The sequence below is a fragment of the Oncorhynchus mykiss genome, chromosome 9 (assembly GCF_057628025.1).
Source record: "Oncorhynchus mykiss isolate SJ-2025 chromosome 9, ASM5762802v1, whole genome shotgun sequence".
Taxonomy (NCBI): Eukaryota; Metazoa; Chordata; class Actinopteri; order Salmoniformes; family Salmonidae; genus Oncorhynchus; species Oncorhynchus mykiss.
In genome coordinates this window covers 26,432,812-26,450,919 of record NC_143030.1, presented here as the reverse complement: position 1 = coordinate 26,450,919, position 18,108 = coordinate 26,432,812, and the positions used below count along the sequence as shown (strand labels likewise).

The window sequence follows — 18,108 nt, the reverse complement described above, 5'->3', positions numbered from 1 at the left end:
TTTCCATGACATAGACTGACCAGGTGAATCCAGGTTAAAGCTATGATCCCTTATTGATGTCACTTTCAGTGTAAATCTACTTCAATCAGCGTGGATGAAGGGCTGGAGGCAGGTTAAAGGATTGTTAATCCTTGAGACAATTGAGTCATGGATTGTGTATGTGTGCCATTCAGAGGGTGAATGGGCAAGACAAAAGATTGAAGTGCCTTTGAACGGGGTATGGTAGTAGGTGCCAGGCACACCGGTTTGTGTCAAGAACTGCAACGCTGCTGTTTTTCTTTTTTTACACTCAACTGTTTCCCATGTGCATCAAGAATGGTCCAACACCCAAAGGACATCCAGCCAACTTGACAACTGTGGGAGGCATTGAAGTCAACATGGGCCAGCATCCCTGTAGAATGCTTTCGACATCTTGTAGAGTCCACGCCCTGTTGAATTGAGGCTGTTCTTAGGGCAAAAAAAAGGGGGGGGGGGGGGGGGGGTGCAACTCAATATTAAGAAGTTATTCTTCATGTTTGGTATACTCGCACCTCCTTCCACATTGAAATGACATAGTGTGCCCAGTGAGAAGGGCCCTTTAAACTTGAAAAAGATTCAACTTGAAAAATACTATCACTGACGCCTCAGAGGCTACATTCACATTTGGTTTAGCTTTTTTACCTGATAAAATATCTTAATTCAATTGTTGGAATTATATCAGATTTATCCTAGGTAATAATGTTAACTTGTATTTGTGAATTTAGCAAAAATGGGACTAGATTAATTTCCTTAGATGAGAATTGTATCTCTTTTCATACCTATAGGGTTTTACATCAAGTGGATTTTCAGTAGAAAGGAATACCACAACCAAAAGGTATTCGCCCAGGCACAACCCACTGATGACCTGCTTGTTTGAAATGTCTACACAGAGCTTGTGTTTTTGGTTGTCTGTGCTGCTGTTTCGTATACATGCACTGTTGACACTGTACACATGGTTGATACTTGTCACCTGCTGCACCATTTCTTCTAAAATGTAAATCTCCAGTTTTGAAACAGATAGAAACCTAATGGGGGGGGGGGGGGGGGGGTAGATATTAGGTTTTTGTCTTGAAATTACAGCCTAGGTTAAAATGTCTAAAGCTGTAACGTACTTTGAGATGGGGGGGACTAATCATGTCCAAACTTGCACAATTTCCTTTCATTCTGCTGTTATTAGGAAATAATAATGGAAATTCAAAAGCGTCTAACACTAGTTATGGAGTAGCCTAGCATGCAGGCAGGCTGTCAGCGTGGACATGGCGCCTTATGTCAACCAGATGCATCAAACGCATCATGTGGAAGTCATTCATTGTCAATGGAGCAGTCTGCAACGCTACGTTGGGGATACCGCACTAGGCTGTAGTGCGTTCTGTGTACCACGTGCATTTAATATCTTCAACTAGTGCGGTTGCTTTACTGTGCACTGGTACATGGAAGTACACAGACTCCAACTAGCTAGCTTTTAGCAACTTGAAAAGCGAAGCACGTGCATCAAGTACGAAAAATGCGGACTACACATCCACCAAAACAAAACACAAATACATATGGTGGAGACTGGGCGTTATGTAAACGGTATAGACTTTATACACAAGCCTCGCGTCGCCCAGGCGATTCTGAAACCTATACCCCAGTTGGAAATGCAGTAGCCTAGCCTTGAGATATTGGAAAACTTCACAGTAACATAGTTGGAACATCTGGGAAATGTTATTGAAGTCAGACCAATAGGCTACACTTAAATCTGTTTGTTTGTATAACCTTATGTTTTGTTTTTGTCGCCATGTTCTTCACATGATCCGTTATTTCCTTATAATATATGGGAACTCACAGCGCACCCCTTTTCAATAGATGAGCATCAGTAATTGTCTACTATTTGTTTAACTAAACAGGGTGCGTGGTGTCATAGTAGCCTACCGTGTTACTATATTTAATAGGTTACGGGAAATAATATGCTTATGGCGCAATGTAGACACGTTCAACAAGACAGAGATGTTTCAAATGATATCACTGTGCATTTTGATATCTTGAAATGCTGCATGCATGGTGGTGATTCGAGTGTCAAACGTGTGTAGGCCTATAGACCAGTGAGCGGTCTGGGCATAGCAGTGTCTTGATAAGCAAAGCAACAATGTATGTGGGCTGCGCTAGAAATATATTTTATTTCACCGTGTCATTAGAATTGACCGATTTTTTTAGTTGGAACATATTGACGATGCGCGTTCCAGACCCCGCCTGCTTCACAGTACGTCATTGGCGAGTAGTAGGGAGGGGGCGAAGGGAGTCACTTCCCTGCCTACTTTTAATAGCTTTGTCATGTGATGGAAGCAGTTGTAAGACAGGTACCCTCAGTTCATTCTCGGTAAGGGGCAGTAGCCTGTGCGAGAGCGAGTGGAGCGCGAGTGGATTTCTTTTTGCCTGATTTCTTTTTTTGTTTCTTTCGGACCGTCATTCAGTGCCTGGATGGCGTGGGACAGGTGTAACCAGGACTCGGTCTGGAGAGAATTAGAGGTGAGCAGTTCTAAAATATCCAACTTATTGTCAACTGTACCGTTCTGGAACGTTTTGGGTGATGGACCTCACAGAACATCCAAAGACGGTGATATCCGATAACGAATACGGCTTTTCCTTTGCTGGTGTTGGCACGGGATGCGTAATATCGCCGCTATTGCGCTGAGGATACGATACGGGGAAATGCACAGGAAAACATGACAAGTGGAGGGGATGAAGCAAAATTTCTGCTTTTACTTCATAGTGTCGTGTTTAAGTCGTTATATGTAATGTTGTAGGCTGCATGAGCGGTGCGTCTCTTGCAGCCCTGGAGTTTGCTGCTGGTCGCGTCTCCCTAGGCTGTCGTGCAGTCGGAAAGAATGTTTACATGCGTATGGAGATCTTTCCAGTCAAAGTCTGTATTCGCTCTTGTGCTGATGTGAGAAGGGTCCGCTCTTGAAGTCCGAATGACAGAAATGTTTCTAAGTCAGGTATTGTACAGTGACAAAGAACACTCAGACGATATACGTGTCTTTTTATCGGGGCTTTATCGGGATTTTACGTGATTTGTTCAGTGGGATTTGTTCAGTGTAAAGTGCAGGGGTGATAACAGGCACGGAGGTTCGATATTACGGAGGAGCATCTTCTCTTACATGTATCGGGCGCGTCTTGACATTTCTGCCAACAACATCCGTTTGGAGGAGTAATCACATATCTGTAGCCTAGTTGCATATTACAAAATAGGCTATGAGAATGTTTTGACCGGTTAATGAAAATATTTGCGTAATTGCCATCGGTAATGTTTTTCCCATAGCATACTTTGTGAGCTCTTGGTTTAAAAACGCACGGGGTAGATTGACAACTCAATGCAATGATTTTTACTTGAATAACTGGAGATAATACAAATAGTGATTTGTAAATGGACGATAGACTATAACTCTCTTATTAGTGTTATGCATGTGTATGCAGTTTGTTTTAGGCATTGAGCTGCAGACTATAGTCTGCAGTTACCGTCGACTTTAACGCATTCATGGGATAGAAGCTCATCTTCGATATGACGCTGCTGTCGGTTTATCAGCTTCTCTCCATCTGTCTATTATCACCACTCGAGGCAAGATTGAATGACAATTATTCGCTTGACAAAATGCCTTGAAATGTCAGTTTAAACCATTACTTATTGACCAAGACCATTGACCTACGCATGTATTTATTTGCTTTCCTTGACAGCCTGGCGAATTACTTTATGCACCAGTAGCACTCCTTTACACTTTAACTTCAATTATTCATAGCGATAGATGGATGCTCGGTCGTCTGAGTCAGCCTGTCAAATTATTATAATTAAAAAAAAAAAAAAATGTTTTTTTGTTCGGTGTCGGCATTTTCGAGTGTATCATCGTAGTGATATCTGCTGCCTATCTATTGTGTTGTTCACCCCCCCCCCCCCCCCCCCCCCCCATTAAAAAGGTGCGTGTTTTTCAAGAACCTGTCCTGCTTGTGACAGACATGCTAACTTTATTCTTTATTTTCTAAGTGCGTCAATTCATTCTGAGTTGAGTATAAATCATGCCGTGAAATTCCCAAAGACCGCCTCTTTACAACCGGGGAATTGCACTCAACATCCCTAGTCATATTCCTAATAATCTCACCATAGCAGGTGCTTGTATGTGTTCTGTGTGTGTAAATCACGTTGGCTCGCAGTGGCGGTTAGCGCACTCCCCCCTCGCTCTGTCTGGCGGCGCTATTTCATTAACACCCTTGGAAGTCGATGAGAAGATTGAGAGGAAATGTCAGATCTCTCTTTGATTTCTTTTTTCGTATATCTTGATAAAGTGGGGCATTTTACAGGGCTAGGAGGGATAGAGACTATGATGAATTTGCATCTTTATCCTAGTTTATGGGCAAAGGAGAGGGAGTTGTGTCGTAAATATAGCCTATGACTATGTCATCTCATGAGCGCAACCAGAGGCCGGATCGACTATGGCACGTGTTGGTCGGGGGCGTTTTTCTTTTTTTGAAGCCTACCTCCCACTTGGTATAGTAGGCTATCTGTCTCTCTGTTGCCCTGAGTCGAACCCTGGGCCCATCTCTCTCCAGTCAGACGCCCTCTCCCTCTCTCTGGCTCATTGGCGAACTAACTGCCTCCGGGGTATGCCCGAGGGTATCACCATTAACTCTCCCTTAAGTCTGCATACATTGAATCCTGACAACTCTCTAGCCAACATTTATGACATGTGGGGTTCGATTTGACATTTGCCAAACTTAAAACGCCTGTTTATCTATGCATAACGAGGGCGTCAGTGAGAAGACGCGAGAGTAAATTTGGGATGAAAAAATACCTGCATTTGGCTCACTCGAGCTGATATCTCCTTGCTTGCCTGGGGGTTTCTCTCTCTGTCGAGTAGAAGTGACTGCCATGTTCCAGAACAAGATGCATTGCGTGCAGTGCTGGCATAACCTTGCCTCAAGCAAGCACGGGCCGCTGAAGCAATTAACATTTGTAACATATTGGCACCTGAATAAGAAATGTAGGTTAGCAAAGCGCCTTCCTGGAACGTGTTTACATTGAGCTTGCAACCGTTGGCGCAGAGTCAAACTTCATTGCCCCATCTTCCTCCTCTCTCCACACCACACAGATTTAAATTCTGTGGATCCCCTCAACGCAGTTCGATGAAGCGACGATTTGTGTCTGGAGAGCGGCGGAGCAGCTGTCGCATAGGCCCCTATATATAAGCGGACAGTGACGAATGAAATGGCAGCATTTAGCATCACCGCGGCCCGCTGTATCACATGTACGGGGTGGAAAATGACTGTTGGGTCAGAGTGAAATTTGTGCCATGGCTACCGCTGCCATTGTGTTGACGCGCCCAGGTCAGCCAGTCAGGTGGCAAGTCTAGCCATGCTGTCATTCAAATGAGGTTGACCCCAAGAGTTCAGCCTATCACTGACATGGACATAAAACCATAGGAAGAATACCCATGGAACACGATGTTGAATGAATTATCAGGCTTTATGAATGTCTGACCTATTAGGCCAATAGGCCTAGCAGGATTTCCTAGTCTACTAAAACGAACCATGCGGTATGAGAAATGTAAAAAGGTAGGCCTATCGTTAAAGATAACTTGTTATCATCAAATACATAATTAATGTCCTCAAGGCCAGGATGTAGTGTACAGATATTGCATAATAACCATAAAATGATACCTGTGGGGGTAACGGCTTGTGAATTAATGTGAAAAAGTAGCTTCCATCATTTGCCTCAGTGTGCGTGTGTGTTTGTGTGTGTGCGTTGGTACGTACGTGTGTGTCTGCGCACCTTTGTGTGTGTTGATGGGTTTTTGACACCTTCCGTCTTCTTGTCTCCCCAGTGTGCTGCCTTGGTTGGCGAAGACCAACCCCTCTGTCCGGACCTCCCCGAACTCGACCTCTCAGAGCTTGATGTCAGTGACCTGGATGCGGACAGCTTCCTGGGCGGGCTCAAGTGGTACAGTGACCAATCAGAGATAATTTCCAGTCAATATGGCAACGAGGCTTCCAACCTCTTTGAGGTAAGAGAGCATATCATACTACAGCTTGTTTTTATTTCCCCAAGTCTCTCTGCTCCCCTTTGCCCCAGTATCACACAATTTATGACACGGTCGTTAACTATTTACGGATATTTTGGTAGCCTGGACTCTTGTTCAGTATGTATTTTTCCATCTAGGAAGTGGATGCTAGGTAAATGAACTCTTCAGAGGTCACCAGCCTGAGCTCAGTCAGCGATAAAAACAGACGCGTCACACTGTATGCTGAGTTTGCTATCTGTTGAAAGCCTTCCAGGTACATGATAAAAACCTCCCGCCTCGTACAGTATGTAGTAGTACCGACTGTATTGAGAGAGGGACTTTATATCCCCCTGAAAAGTACGAAGTCAAGATAACAGGGGTTTGGCGATAAGCCTGGAGACCTTTGTACTGCCCTTTGGCTTCTCTCCCTGACAGGAGAGAATCCCCCAAGTCATTTATTACAGTCCAGCCACTGCTCTACTCTGCTGTGGCAGGCATCTAAAGGAGCAGAGGAAATTAAACCCAGCTCTTGGCCCTTTGGCCCCCATATTATGGCCATATTGCGAAAGCCCCCTTTTCCAAAATGTTTGGGAGGAAAATGTTCAACTTTCAACCTGCGGCACTCTCTCTCATTCAGGGAGGCAAAGTCCACTGAAAGTAGCATGCTGGGGGGAAATAAAGTCATTTGGGACAAGTAAGCTAGGAGAGACAGTTCATTACTGGTTTATCAGTGGGGAGATAGGCGAGGAACATGGAGATTGGTGCTGGCTTGGCTGGAGAGAGGAGAATGCTGGAGGGGAATGCCACGGTTGGTCTGTGGCTTGTCATGCTGTCACGTTTTCGGAGGCGGAAAGTGTGTGTCTCAATGGCCCCAGTAGGGGAGAGGTTGATAGCGGACAGAATTCTTTCCACACACACACACACACACACATACACACACACACACACACACACGCCTCCCTCCCTCCCCCTGGTCCTTCAACCTAGTGCCAGTGAGGGGCCCCTACACAGTCCCTTGTGCTCCGGGGTCCTGAGTGCTAGTCGTGTGACTCCGGACCCTCAGAGTGATATGGCCTGCGGCCGATGAGGGGATGGATAAAAATACAAGCTAGCATGTCTGTCAAGTGTGTGTGTGTGTGTGTGTCACATTTTAAAACACAATGCACTCTTTGAGGTAGCCAGCATAGAGAAACCAGCACTGTACGAAGTGTGTGTGTAGGATACTACATTATTTCAACACACATACTACACAGCTACGATCAGAAAACAGCTGTAACGTTCGAAAAACATCTGAGCACTAATGAATGTGATGCATTTCAAATGAGCTGGCTTTACAATCAATGAATGTATTCCTTGTGCTGGTGGTTGCCATCTGGAATTGGAAAGTGGAAAGTTTTCAAGTTGCCATACGAAGTGCTCAGTACATCATACTGCAACGCTGGGAGTTGGCTCGTGTTATTAGTAATCCTTACTAATCTGACAGGGGGAAAATGGTTGGTTCTCTCTCTGTGTTTGTGTGTGTGTGCGTGCACGCTCACAGATCAGAGGCTTGGGGCTGGGGGTTGCCGCACAAACTTTCTGCGCTTTCCTGATTGGCCTGTGTGGGGCACTGCAGCGCCCAATCACAACGTCAGGTTTTAGAACTGGTTAATGATTGGCCAGCTGTTGTGTGGAACAAGTTGGCACAGGGGACTTTGTGTTCTTCCTCTCTCACAATCTACTGCCAATGTTTTCTTAAACTACCTGACTAGAGGTTAATGGGTGTTTGTGGTAGGTCGTCTCTACCCTAACCGTAACCTTAAACAATGCACAAACTAATGAATACACACGCACACACACAAACCTCATAGACATACAAATCCACACACATACTTACATAACTACTGCACACACAAATGCGCATAGTCTCTCTCTCAGTCTCTCTCTCTAATTCTCTCTCTTTTTCCACACACACACACACACACACACAGAGTGCTGAAGGGCCCGTTGCTCTGTTTTTTTTATCCCGCATGTGTGATTTGCCATGGAGAACTTCTAGTGTGCACAGAACAGAACAGGCCCTGGCTGGCAGGCAGATGAGCAGAGAGAGAGAGAGATCGAAAGCGAGACAGAGAGATAGGATCAGGGAGCAGCAGCAGAAAAGGCACAGTGGATTGTTGTGAACTTGACGGTTGATGCCCTTCAGTGTCCGTTCGCTTGGCCATGATTCATGTGGAGCATCTCCGGGGCTAAAATGGTGGAGTTGAGTCTGGAGGTGGTAGGGGAGTGGAGGCCGCTTCCCAGGGAGGGTGCCTGGAAGCTGGGTGCAGCTGTCACCGTGGGGCCCCGTTCTGGAGGGTGGGCGGTAGGGAGGGAGAACCAAGACAGGGAGATGTGTGCTAGGCTGGGCTCCCTCTGGCTACTGCACACAACTGGAGGGAGGGGGAGAGCGTGAGAGATAAAGAGAGAGATAAGCAGATATAAAGAGACAGAGTGATAGAGGCAGAGAGCGACTGAGACCGATAGAGAGGGAGAGACCGCAAGAGAGAGACACCCTCTGATATGCCAGAGAAAGAAAGCTTTGTCTTTCCTTCTTTAAGAACAGCCTCTGAGAATCCTTCCTAAAATGGACACCCTAGTTGTGTTTTAATGAACTCCAGTCTCGGTCCAACGCTACTTGGGAAGGAGAACAAGTATTGTTTTTGTAGCGTTGGCACTGATGCAGATGCTGCCGGGCCGCGTGACTGGCGGTGGCAAATGTGTAAGCAGCTTTATTATTATACAGCTAGAATTTCGTTTTTAAAAAGTCGCTGGCTGTCGATAATGTGAACATCTAGCGTGAAGTTGGTTTGATCATTAATGGACCAGGGTGATTGTTCACATCCTGCACATGGGCTATTCGTGTGTGTGTTTGGTGTGTGCGATTACTATCAAGTGTTTGATATAGAGTGTGTGTGTGTGTGTGACTGTCTGCTTGTGCGTGCACTTGGTGTGTGTGTGTGTGTGTGTGTGTGTTTGCGGGTGTGCTTGTCCATGTGCATTGTGTGTGTGTGTGTTCTTTCCCTTGGATGGCCTATTTTACTGTACTCTTGCCAGTGTTCTTCAGCGGGATCCGGACAATACTGAGAGTGGCACACAGCCTCTTACAAGGCCAGCTATCAGTCTGGACCACAGTGTGCTCTCACACCTCTTCAACACGCCCCGGCCACTAAGCCAACACTTTCTATATCGGGCTATGGTTGTTGGGTCTGCCAGTGAGATTATATCCAGAACTTCCCAACCGGTTGCCAATGTGGACTGAGAATCACGTGGGATCTCCAGGATACTCAAACAACAGATCTAGATTCAGATTACGCTGTCTTCAATCCCTACTTTAAACCTTATGCAGATTAAGCAAGATCTGATCCTAAATCAGTGGTTAGGAGCAACTTTATACCCACTCCATCAAATATGGCTGCCGTCTCCTTGTAAGGAAGGAGTGGAAATAACATTTGCCCAATGACAGCCGGTCTCAAACACTCTGATCAAGCCATTTAAAGATGACTCTATCCCCAGCTGCCAATCACTCAACATTACCCAGTAAAGATATCAGACCATTAACAGAGTCTCTTATTAACAACGATAGTGAGGTAGTCAACATCGCTAGAGGTAAAACAAGATGTCGATTGCGTGCCTCTGTCTGAAACAAGTCGCTGATCCCGCGGATTGAGTGATTGGCGTCATTTTCGCGGCGAGGATAGAATCCCGCCGTGGAGTGCCAGCGGAAATCCCCCAACTGATGAATTAAAAACAAGAGAGTCTGGTGAGAGAGGGAGTGGAGGATTTAGGGCATTAGCCAGGTACTGTATATGCAATGGCTTTTTCTGTGTCGGTCGCACACAAACACACGCTAGATTAGTCATCGGAGGTGGGCGATCTTGCTTACGGCGGGTTTGGGATTGTTAAAGGAAGAAGGTATTATGCCTCCGAGACAGAGGTCCCTCCTCTGTTTGTTTCATTTTTGTTTGTTTATGTGTTGTTCAAATTGTTCAAGTTTCCCTGGGCAGATGCAGTGCTTACGCATAGCGGGCCGAGGAAGAGAAAGACAGCCCGGATTGATTAGGGGGATGTGTGTGTGTGTACGTTTGGAAGTGCTGAATGTGTCGCGATCAAAATGTTTGTTTAATAGTCCCCCCTCCCTCACCCTAGGCACTCACAAGTAGTAAACTTGCATGCACACACACACACACACACACACACACACACACACACACACACACACACACACACACACACACACACACCTTCATCACCCCCTGTTACCAGTCCCCGCTGAACGCTGGCTGCGTTTACTTTGCAAATTTATGCTGACATTTGAGAGCACAGCACACGCACCCTTTCTGCAGTTCAGCGAGGGTGGCTAAATTATCATACTGTACTGTATAATATGATTCTCTCAAGTGAGCCCTATTAAAATAAAACACACTTCCCATAATTGTTAGGACCCCTACTTTGTGCACAAACAATGTAGTTTGATAAAAGCCAGGCTCCCCTTCTTCTGATAAACAAAGGCAATCTCTGTAACAGTATAACAGACTCACAGATCTGCCATTCTGGCTGTAATGTAGTCTTGTGGTTTTTTGGGGGGGAGGGGTGTTGCAAGTGTGCTGATCAAAATGTTATGTTCCAATACCCCTTTCTTCCAACACACACAGGCACACTCAAGTGTACACGTATAGGCACTCACTCACACGTGAACACACACACACATGGTTGAGTCGGAGCGTTATCTCTAAGCGTCTGTCAGATTCATTCCACAGCAAAGAGATACTCTCACTCTATCTCTCTCCTTCTCTCTATCTCTCTCTCGCCTACACAATACTCCATTGGCTCTCACACAGACACACACACACAGACACTCTCCCCAAAGGATGTCCGCAAACAGCCCCGTTACGTTTCATATCCAGTGGGCATAAAGAAATGGATTCACCCGCAGACTGAGGGATGGGGAGGAGGGGGGAGGGAGGGAGTGAGGGAACGAGGTGAGCGAGGCAGCCAAGAAAATAGTACCCTCAGGGCATGTTTGGAAAAGAGCAAGAGGGAATATCTTTTGGTGGTTGCTTGGCAGGCTGGCTGGCTGACTGTTGTATGTCTTCCTAAAGAGATACACTGCTGATTGAGGGCTGGGTTGGAGCAAGTAAGTGCCCCAGCTGAGTGTCCTCAAACGTATTAGCTGATTGTATCTGCTTAACAAGACACCTGCACACACACACACACACACACACACACACACACACACACACCCTTCTATTCAATCAGACGGCACCGATACGGCCAAGAGTTTAATGGGTTTTGTGTGTGCAAGCGCTAGCCGGAATGTCTGTCTAATGTTTCGGGGTCCGTGTATCTAATGATGAAAAGCTTTGGGTCCCATCTCACACAGAGAACCGTACTGTACTGGGCATGGATGGAAAACACACCAACTGTATCATCTGACAACACCATAGACACTGCATTCGGAAAGTATTCAGACCCCTTGACTTTTTCCACATTTTGTTACGTTACAGCCTTATTCTAAAATGGATTAAATGTTTTTTTTCCCTCATCCATCTACACACAATACCCCATAATGTTTTTTTTCCTCATCAATCTACACCCCATAATGTTTTTTTTCCTCATCAATCTACACCCCATAATGTTTTTTTAAATGTAAAAAAAAAAAAAGTCTGACATTTTTGAAAATGTATTACAAATTAAACCCAGATATATCACATTTACATAAGTATTCAGACCCTTTACTCAGTACTTTGATGAAGCACCTTTGGCAATGATTACAGCCTCGAGTCTTCTTGGGTATGACGCTACAAGCTTGGCACACCTGTATTTGGGTAGTTTCTCCCATTCTTCTCTGCAGATCCTCTCAAGCTCTGTCAGGTTGAATGGGGAGTGTTGTTGCACAGATATTTCCAGGTCTCTACAGATATTTTTGATTGCGTTCAAGTCCGGGCTCTGGCTGGGCCACTCAAGGACATTCAAAGATTTGTCCTGAAGACACTCCTGCGTTGTCTTGGCTGTGTGATTAGGATCGTTTTCCTGTTGTAAACTGACATTTTTCATCACGGATCTCTCTGTACTTTGCTCCGTGCACCTTTGCCTCGATCCTGACTAGTCTCCAAGTTCCTACCGCTGAAAAACATCCACCTTACATGCTGACCAGACCGCTAGCGTGCGTACATCCGTCATCGCGTGCATGTTGATTTTATCCACCCACACCAGGTCACACAGGTTGAAATATCAAAACAAACTCTGAACCAACTATATTCATTTGGGGACGGGTCGAAAAGCATTGAACATTTATGGCAATTTAACTAGCTAACTTACTGTTGCTGGCTAATTTATCCTGGGATATTAACATTGGGTTATTATTTTACCTGAAATGCACAAGGTCCTCTACTCCGACAGTTAATCCAAGGATAAAAGGTTAACGTTTGTTTCTAGTAATCTCTCCTCCATCAGGCTTCTTCTTCTTCGGACTCTATATGGCGGTTGGCAACCAACTTTAAGGTGCATTACCACTACCAACTGGACTGGAGTGTGGACCTCAGTTAATCTTTCAATCACCCGCTCGTTGACGCTCGCAAGCAGTGTGGGTGCAATGATTGAATAACACATATGTGTACATTTACTTTGCAACGTGAGCGGTGTGGTCAGCATGTTAGGTGATGGTGCCAGGTTTTCTCCAGAAATAACTCTTGGCATTCAGGCCAAAGAGTTCAATCTTGGTTTCATCAGACCAGAGAATCTTGTTTCTCATGGTCTGAGAGTCTTTAGGTGCCTTGTTAAATGGCGGGTGCCATTTACTGAGGAGTGAGTTCTGACTGGCCACTCCACCATAAAGGCCTGATTGGTGGAGTTCTGCAGAGATGGTTGTCTGGAAGGTTCTCCCATCTCCACAGAGGAGCTCTTTCAGAGTGACCATCGGGTTCTTGGCCAAGGCCCTTCTCTCCCGATTGCTCAGTTTGGCTGGGAGGCCAGCTCTAGAAAGAGTCTTGGTGGTTCTACATTTTTTTCATTTAAGAATGATGGTGGCCACTGCGTTCTTGTGGACCTTGAATGCTGCAGAGATGTTTTTGGTACCCCTACCCAGATCTGTGCCTTGACACAATCCTGTCTCTGAGCTCTACGTACAATTCCTTTGACCTCATGGCTTGGATTTTGCTCTGACATGCACTGTCAACTGTGGGACCTTATATAAACAGGTGTGTGCCTTTTCAAATCATGTCCAATCAATTGAATTTACCACAGGTGGACTCCAATCAAGTTGTAGAACCATCTCAAGGATGTGCAATGGTAACAGGAGACACCTGAGCTCAATTTCAAGTCTCATAGCAAAGGGTCTGAATACTTATGGAAATAAGTTATTTCTGTTTTACATTTTTTATAAATTATCATACATTTCTAAAAACCCGTTTTCGCTTTGTCATTATGGGGTGTTGTGTGTAGATTACTGAGGAAAAAAAATATTTGATCAATTTTAGAATAAGGCTGTAACGTAGCAAAATGTGGAAAAATTCAAGGGGCTGAGTACTTTCCGGAGGCACTGTATAAGGTCCCAACACGGGTGGGGTCAGCTATGTGACCTAGTGTCCTGTATGTCTCCCTCCTGAACCCCCTAATGAGGACATGGGGGTAAAGGTTAACCACGAAGAGGTCACATCCACCTCGCATTTCCGTCAAAGTAGAATCTGACTGCCAGCCACTGGAGTGAAGCCCCCATGACAGGTTTATTGTATTTTTGAAATATTATAATAGGTTGTGTTTCCTTTGAGGTTGTAATGTGTGTTGGGTGTGTGTGTTGTTTGTGTGTTTGTGTGTTGTTGTTGTTCTTAGAGTGAGCGTAAGGTGTAAAGTTGGCATGCCGTTGCTGCAATAAGTAGGCACCCACACTTCCTCAAGCTATACTAGTAGCTAGTGTGTGTGTGTGTTGTGTGTTTGTGCGCACGGGCACACACAAGAGAGTGAGACAACTTATAAAAATACCAGGTGGTGACGTTTGCATGTGATGAATGGCTAGGCGCTGCACTTCCATAGCGTTCCAGTCTGTGTGTGTGTGTGTGTGTGTGGCTATTTTTAGTGCGAGAGCGTAATCTGTACTAAGAGCCTTTCAGGACCGCTTCTCTTTACCCTGGCCGGAAATGCTAAGCCAATAAGCCCCCTGCACGCACACATAGACACACACACACACACACATACAAATACACGCAGGAACCCAAACCGCAAGCCAAGCCTTCCTGTATTATTTAATAATGTATACTTTCAAGCGGGTGGGAGTTAAAAACACTTGCTTTTTAGAGAGGGATAGAGCGAGAAAGAGTAACAGAATGAGTGAGAGCGAGGCAGAGTAAGAGAGAGAGAGAATAGAGTGAAGAGAAAGGAGAGAAAGTGAATTGAAGAGAGAGTGAGAGCAAGTGAACGATAGAAAGAAGGAGAGAGGCCCTCAGTCCGTGGGTTCAGTGATTAGATGTGAAGTGCTATCAGTCCTGTGTGATCCTCCTCTCCAGGAGAGGCATATCGATCAGAGGTGTGCAGCCCTCCCCAGCCCGGCAGCCCTGCCTTGCTACAGCTAGCATTTCTGCACTAGCGCCTCTCTCTTCCCTAGACCTACTCATAGAATAGGATGGAATAAACAAAAAAATTGGCTTGATAGAAAAAAATGGTCTCTCACAAAGTAGCTGGTCTTGGTTGTTTGTTCTTCCGAAAGAGTGTGCAGTGTTTCTTTTTCTTGTATGCCTTTTGATGTGGAAGTCAAACTCACAACCCTGGTCATTCCGGAACTACGTTCAAGACCAATTGAGCTACGCGAACTGCATGCTTATGGTTCAAGCTTGTGTTTTCTATTTGAACATTTGGGCTCAGGCAGGGCCTTGAATAGTTGTAGAAGCTCTTGAAGTAACTCCTTGTGCTTGAGTGAGTGGCTGCTGGGATGACGCACATTGGCTTGACAATCATTACCACTGACAGACAGTAGGCTAAGCAGAAAGCTGTGGCATGGACATTGATGGTGTGTGTGTATGTGTGTGTGTGTGTGTGTGTGTGTGTGTGTGTGTGTGTGTGTGTTTGTGGGAAAGGGGGGGGGGTCTGCCTGCCTGCCTGCCTGCCTGCGTGTGTGTGTGTGTTTGTGGGAAAGGGAGGGGGTGTCTGCCTGCCTCTGTGTGTTTGTGGGAAAGGGAGGGGGTGTCTGCCTGCCTCTGTGTGCTTGTGGGAAAGGGAGGGGGTGTCTGCCTGCCTCTGTGTGTTTGTGGGAAAGGGAGGGAGGTTTGTCTGCCTGTCTGCCTGCCTCTGTGTGTTTGTGGGAAAGGGAGGGGGTGTCTGCCTGCCTGTCTGCCTGCCTCTGTGTGTTTGTGGGAAAGGGAGGGGGTGTCTGCCTGCCTGTCTGCCTGCCTCTGTGTGTTTGTGGGAAAGGGAAGGGGGTGTCTGCCTGCCTCTGTGTGTTTGTGGGAAAGGGAGGGGGGTGTCTGCCTGCCTGTCTGCCTGCCTCTGTGTGTTTGTGGGAAAGGGAGGGGGTGTCTGCCTGCCTCTGTGTGTTTGTGGGAAAGGGAGGGGGTGTCTGCCTGCCTCTGTGTGTTTGTGGGAAAGGGAGGGGGTGTCTGCCTGCCTGTCTGCCTGCCTCTGTGTGTTTGTGGGAAAGGGAGGGGGGTGTCTGCCTGCCTCTGTGTGTTTGTGGGAAAGGGAAGGGGGTGTCTGCCTGCCTGTCTGCCTGCCTCTGTGTGTTTGTGGGAAAGGGAGGGGGTGTCTGCCTGCCTGTTTGCCTGCCTCTGTGTGTTTGTGGGAAAGGGAGGGGGTGTCTGCCTGCCTGTTTGCCTGCCTCTGTGTGTTTGTGGGAAAGGGAGGGGGGTTTGTCTGCCTGCCTCTGTGTGTTTGTGTGAAAGGGAGGGGGGTGTCTGCCTGCCTGTCTGCCTGCCTCTGTGTGTTTGTGGGAAAGGGAGGGGGTGTCTGCCTGCCTGTTTGCCTGCCTCTGTGTGTTTGTGGGAAAGGGAGGGGGGTTTGTCTGCCTGCCTCTGTGTGTTTGTGTGAAAGGGAGGGGGTGTCTGCCTGCCTGTCTGCCTGCCTCTGTGTGTTTGTGGGAAAGGGAGGGGGTGTCTGCCTGCCTGTTTGCCTGCCTCTGTGTGTTTGTGGGAAAGGGAGGGGGTGTCTGCCTGCCTGTTTGCCTGCCTCTGTGTGTTTGTGGGAAAGGGAGGGGGGTTTGTCTGCCTGCCTCTGTGTGTTTGTGTGAAAGGGAGGGGGGTGTCTGCCTGCCTGTCTGCCTGCCTCTGTGTGTTTGTGGGAAAGGGAGGGGGTGTCTGCCTGCCTGTCTGCCTGCCTCTGTGTGTTTGTGGGAAAGGGAGGGGGTGTCTGCCTGCCTGTTTGCCTGCCTCTGTGTGTTTGTGGGAAAGGGAGGGGGGTTTGTCTGCCTGCCTCTGTGTGTTTGTGTGAAAGGGAGGGGGTGTCTGCCTGCCTGTCTGCCTGCCTCTGTGTGTTTGTGGGAAAGGGGGGGGGGTTGTCTGCCTGCCTGCGTCTGTGTGTGTCTCTGCTGTGTTTATGGGAAAGATTAGGGGGTTCATTCTCACTGGAAGGATGTACACACATTTGTTATGAAGCACATTTGGGAAAAGTGTGTGTCCTCCGATGGGGCTGTTGACCTCATTTTAATGAGCGCTAGCTCGAAATCCCTCTATTCCTCCATCCCTGTCTGTGTCCATTACCACGTGAGTGTTGTTATTACTTATATTAACTGGCAGACTGAGTAGGCTTTGTACCCAGACAATTTTGTCTAGTATTGTCAATTATGGTACGGCCGGTAGCCTAGTGGTTAGAGTGTTGGGCCAGTAACCGAAAGGTCGGTGGATCAAATCTCCGAGCTGACAAGGTAAAAGATCTGTCGTTCTGCCTCTGAACAAGGCAGTTAACCCACTGTTCCTAGGCTGTCATTGTAAATAAGTATTTGTTCTTAACTGACTTGCCTAGTAAAATAAAGGTACAAAAAATAAATAAAATGCTGGCCAATTCCGAGCAGGATAAACAGGGCCTATATCAATGGGCAACATACCCTCTTCTTCTTGCTGAAGTGTGCACTTGTTCACTCCTCCCCACAAGATGAAAAGCATTGGATTGGTGTAGGCGTGGGATAGAGGGCTTTTCCATGTACCAGTAATGGTCCTTCAAATCCATGAAGGTATGTGGATAGGTGCTTAGGGAGAAAGTACAAGCATTGGAGAGTTCATAAACGATGGTGTTAGGTTAGCTGGCCGATGCCCTCCCCCATTTATGAGACAGAGACAGTGATGTCATAATAAATACCAGCAGTAACCTTCACACACTTAACACCATCCTCCATTTAAAGAAGCTGAAGCACTTGAGGCAGGAGGCCACAGGTGTGTCAGTATGCAATTAGTGAAATAACAAGGCTTGCAAGCGGTCAGCTGACAATTACAGGGACATTCCACTCAATCGAACATTCAAACAAACAGGATAAAGGTTGAGCTGATTGGAAAATATCAATTTCCGGGATTTACATGTGATAATGACATTTTAGGATCCTAGATAAAACATGCAATAAACACATTCATATAAATTACAGCGAAGGCTACTCCTTGACAGGTATTTCAACGAAGGGTATTTCAATGAATTTAAGTCCCATCTATGAAATCTTTCCTAACACCCATCTGTATTGATGCAGAGGACTTAGTGCTCTATGTGTATCTGCACAGTTGTAGAGACGTAGTATTACTCAATAGTCCCACTCAGACCGTTGAAGGGTTTTGGGCGCCCTCTTATGTTTACCTGCTGGCGAGTGTGTCGCCACCCCAGAAAGGCCATCAGATAGCCAAGTGGATGAAACGTGACTCTTGATAACCTGCTCACAAAGTCAAGGCACGGACAAGGCCTACCTGCTGCAGCACCCGGACCAGATACAACTGGGGGGGTGGGGGGAACACACACACATGCACAGAAGTCAAGGTAAAAGATAATGCATTTATTTAGTAATCAGCAAATGGCTTTTATGCAGTAGGTAAGTGCCGAGGTCTCTCGGCTTGATAGGATCATTTGCTTTCAGGTGTTTTCTGCT

At 46.5% G+C, this 18,108-nt stretch overlaps 1 protein-coding gene across 7 annotated transcripts in view; it reads left to right on the top strand.

Moving 5' to 3' along the window:
- The first annotated feature begins 2,306 nt into the window (after positions 1–2,306).
- Positions 2,307–18,108, top strand: part of ppargc1a (peroxisome proliferator-activated receptor gamma, coactivator 1 alpha) — a 45,530-nt gene continuing 29,728 nt past the window's right edge. For 4 of the 7 annotated variants that reach the window (XM_036987603.2, XM_036987602.2, XM_036987599.2 and 1 more), the window contains exons 1-2: positions 2,307–2,523; positions 5,868–6,047. In XM_036987603.2, the coding sequence (XP_036843498.2) occupies positions 2,476–2,523; positions 5,868–6,047 (228 nt within the window). In that variant the 5' untranslated portion in view covers positions 2,307–2,475. The remainder of the gene's footprint in view (positions 2,524–5,867; positions 6,048–18,108) is intronic. The other 3 variants (XM_036987605.2, XM_036987604.2, XM_036987601.2) reach the window with 1 other exon arrangement.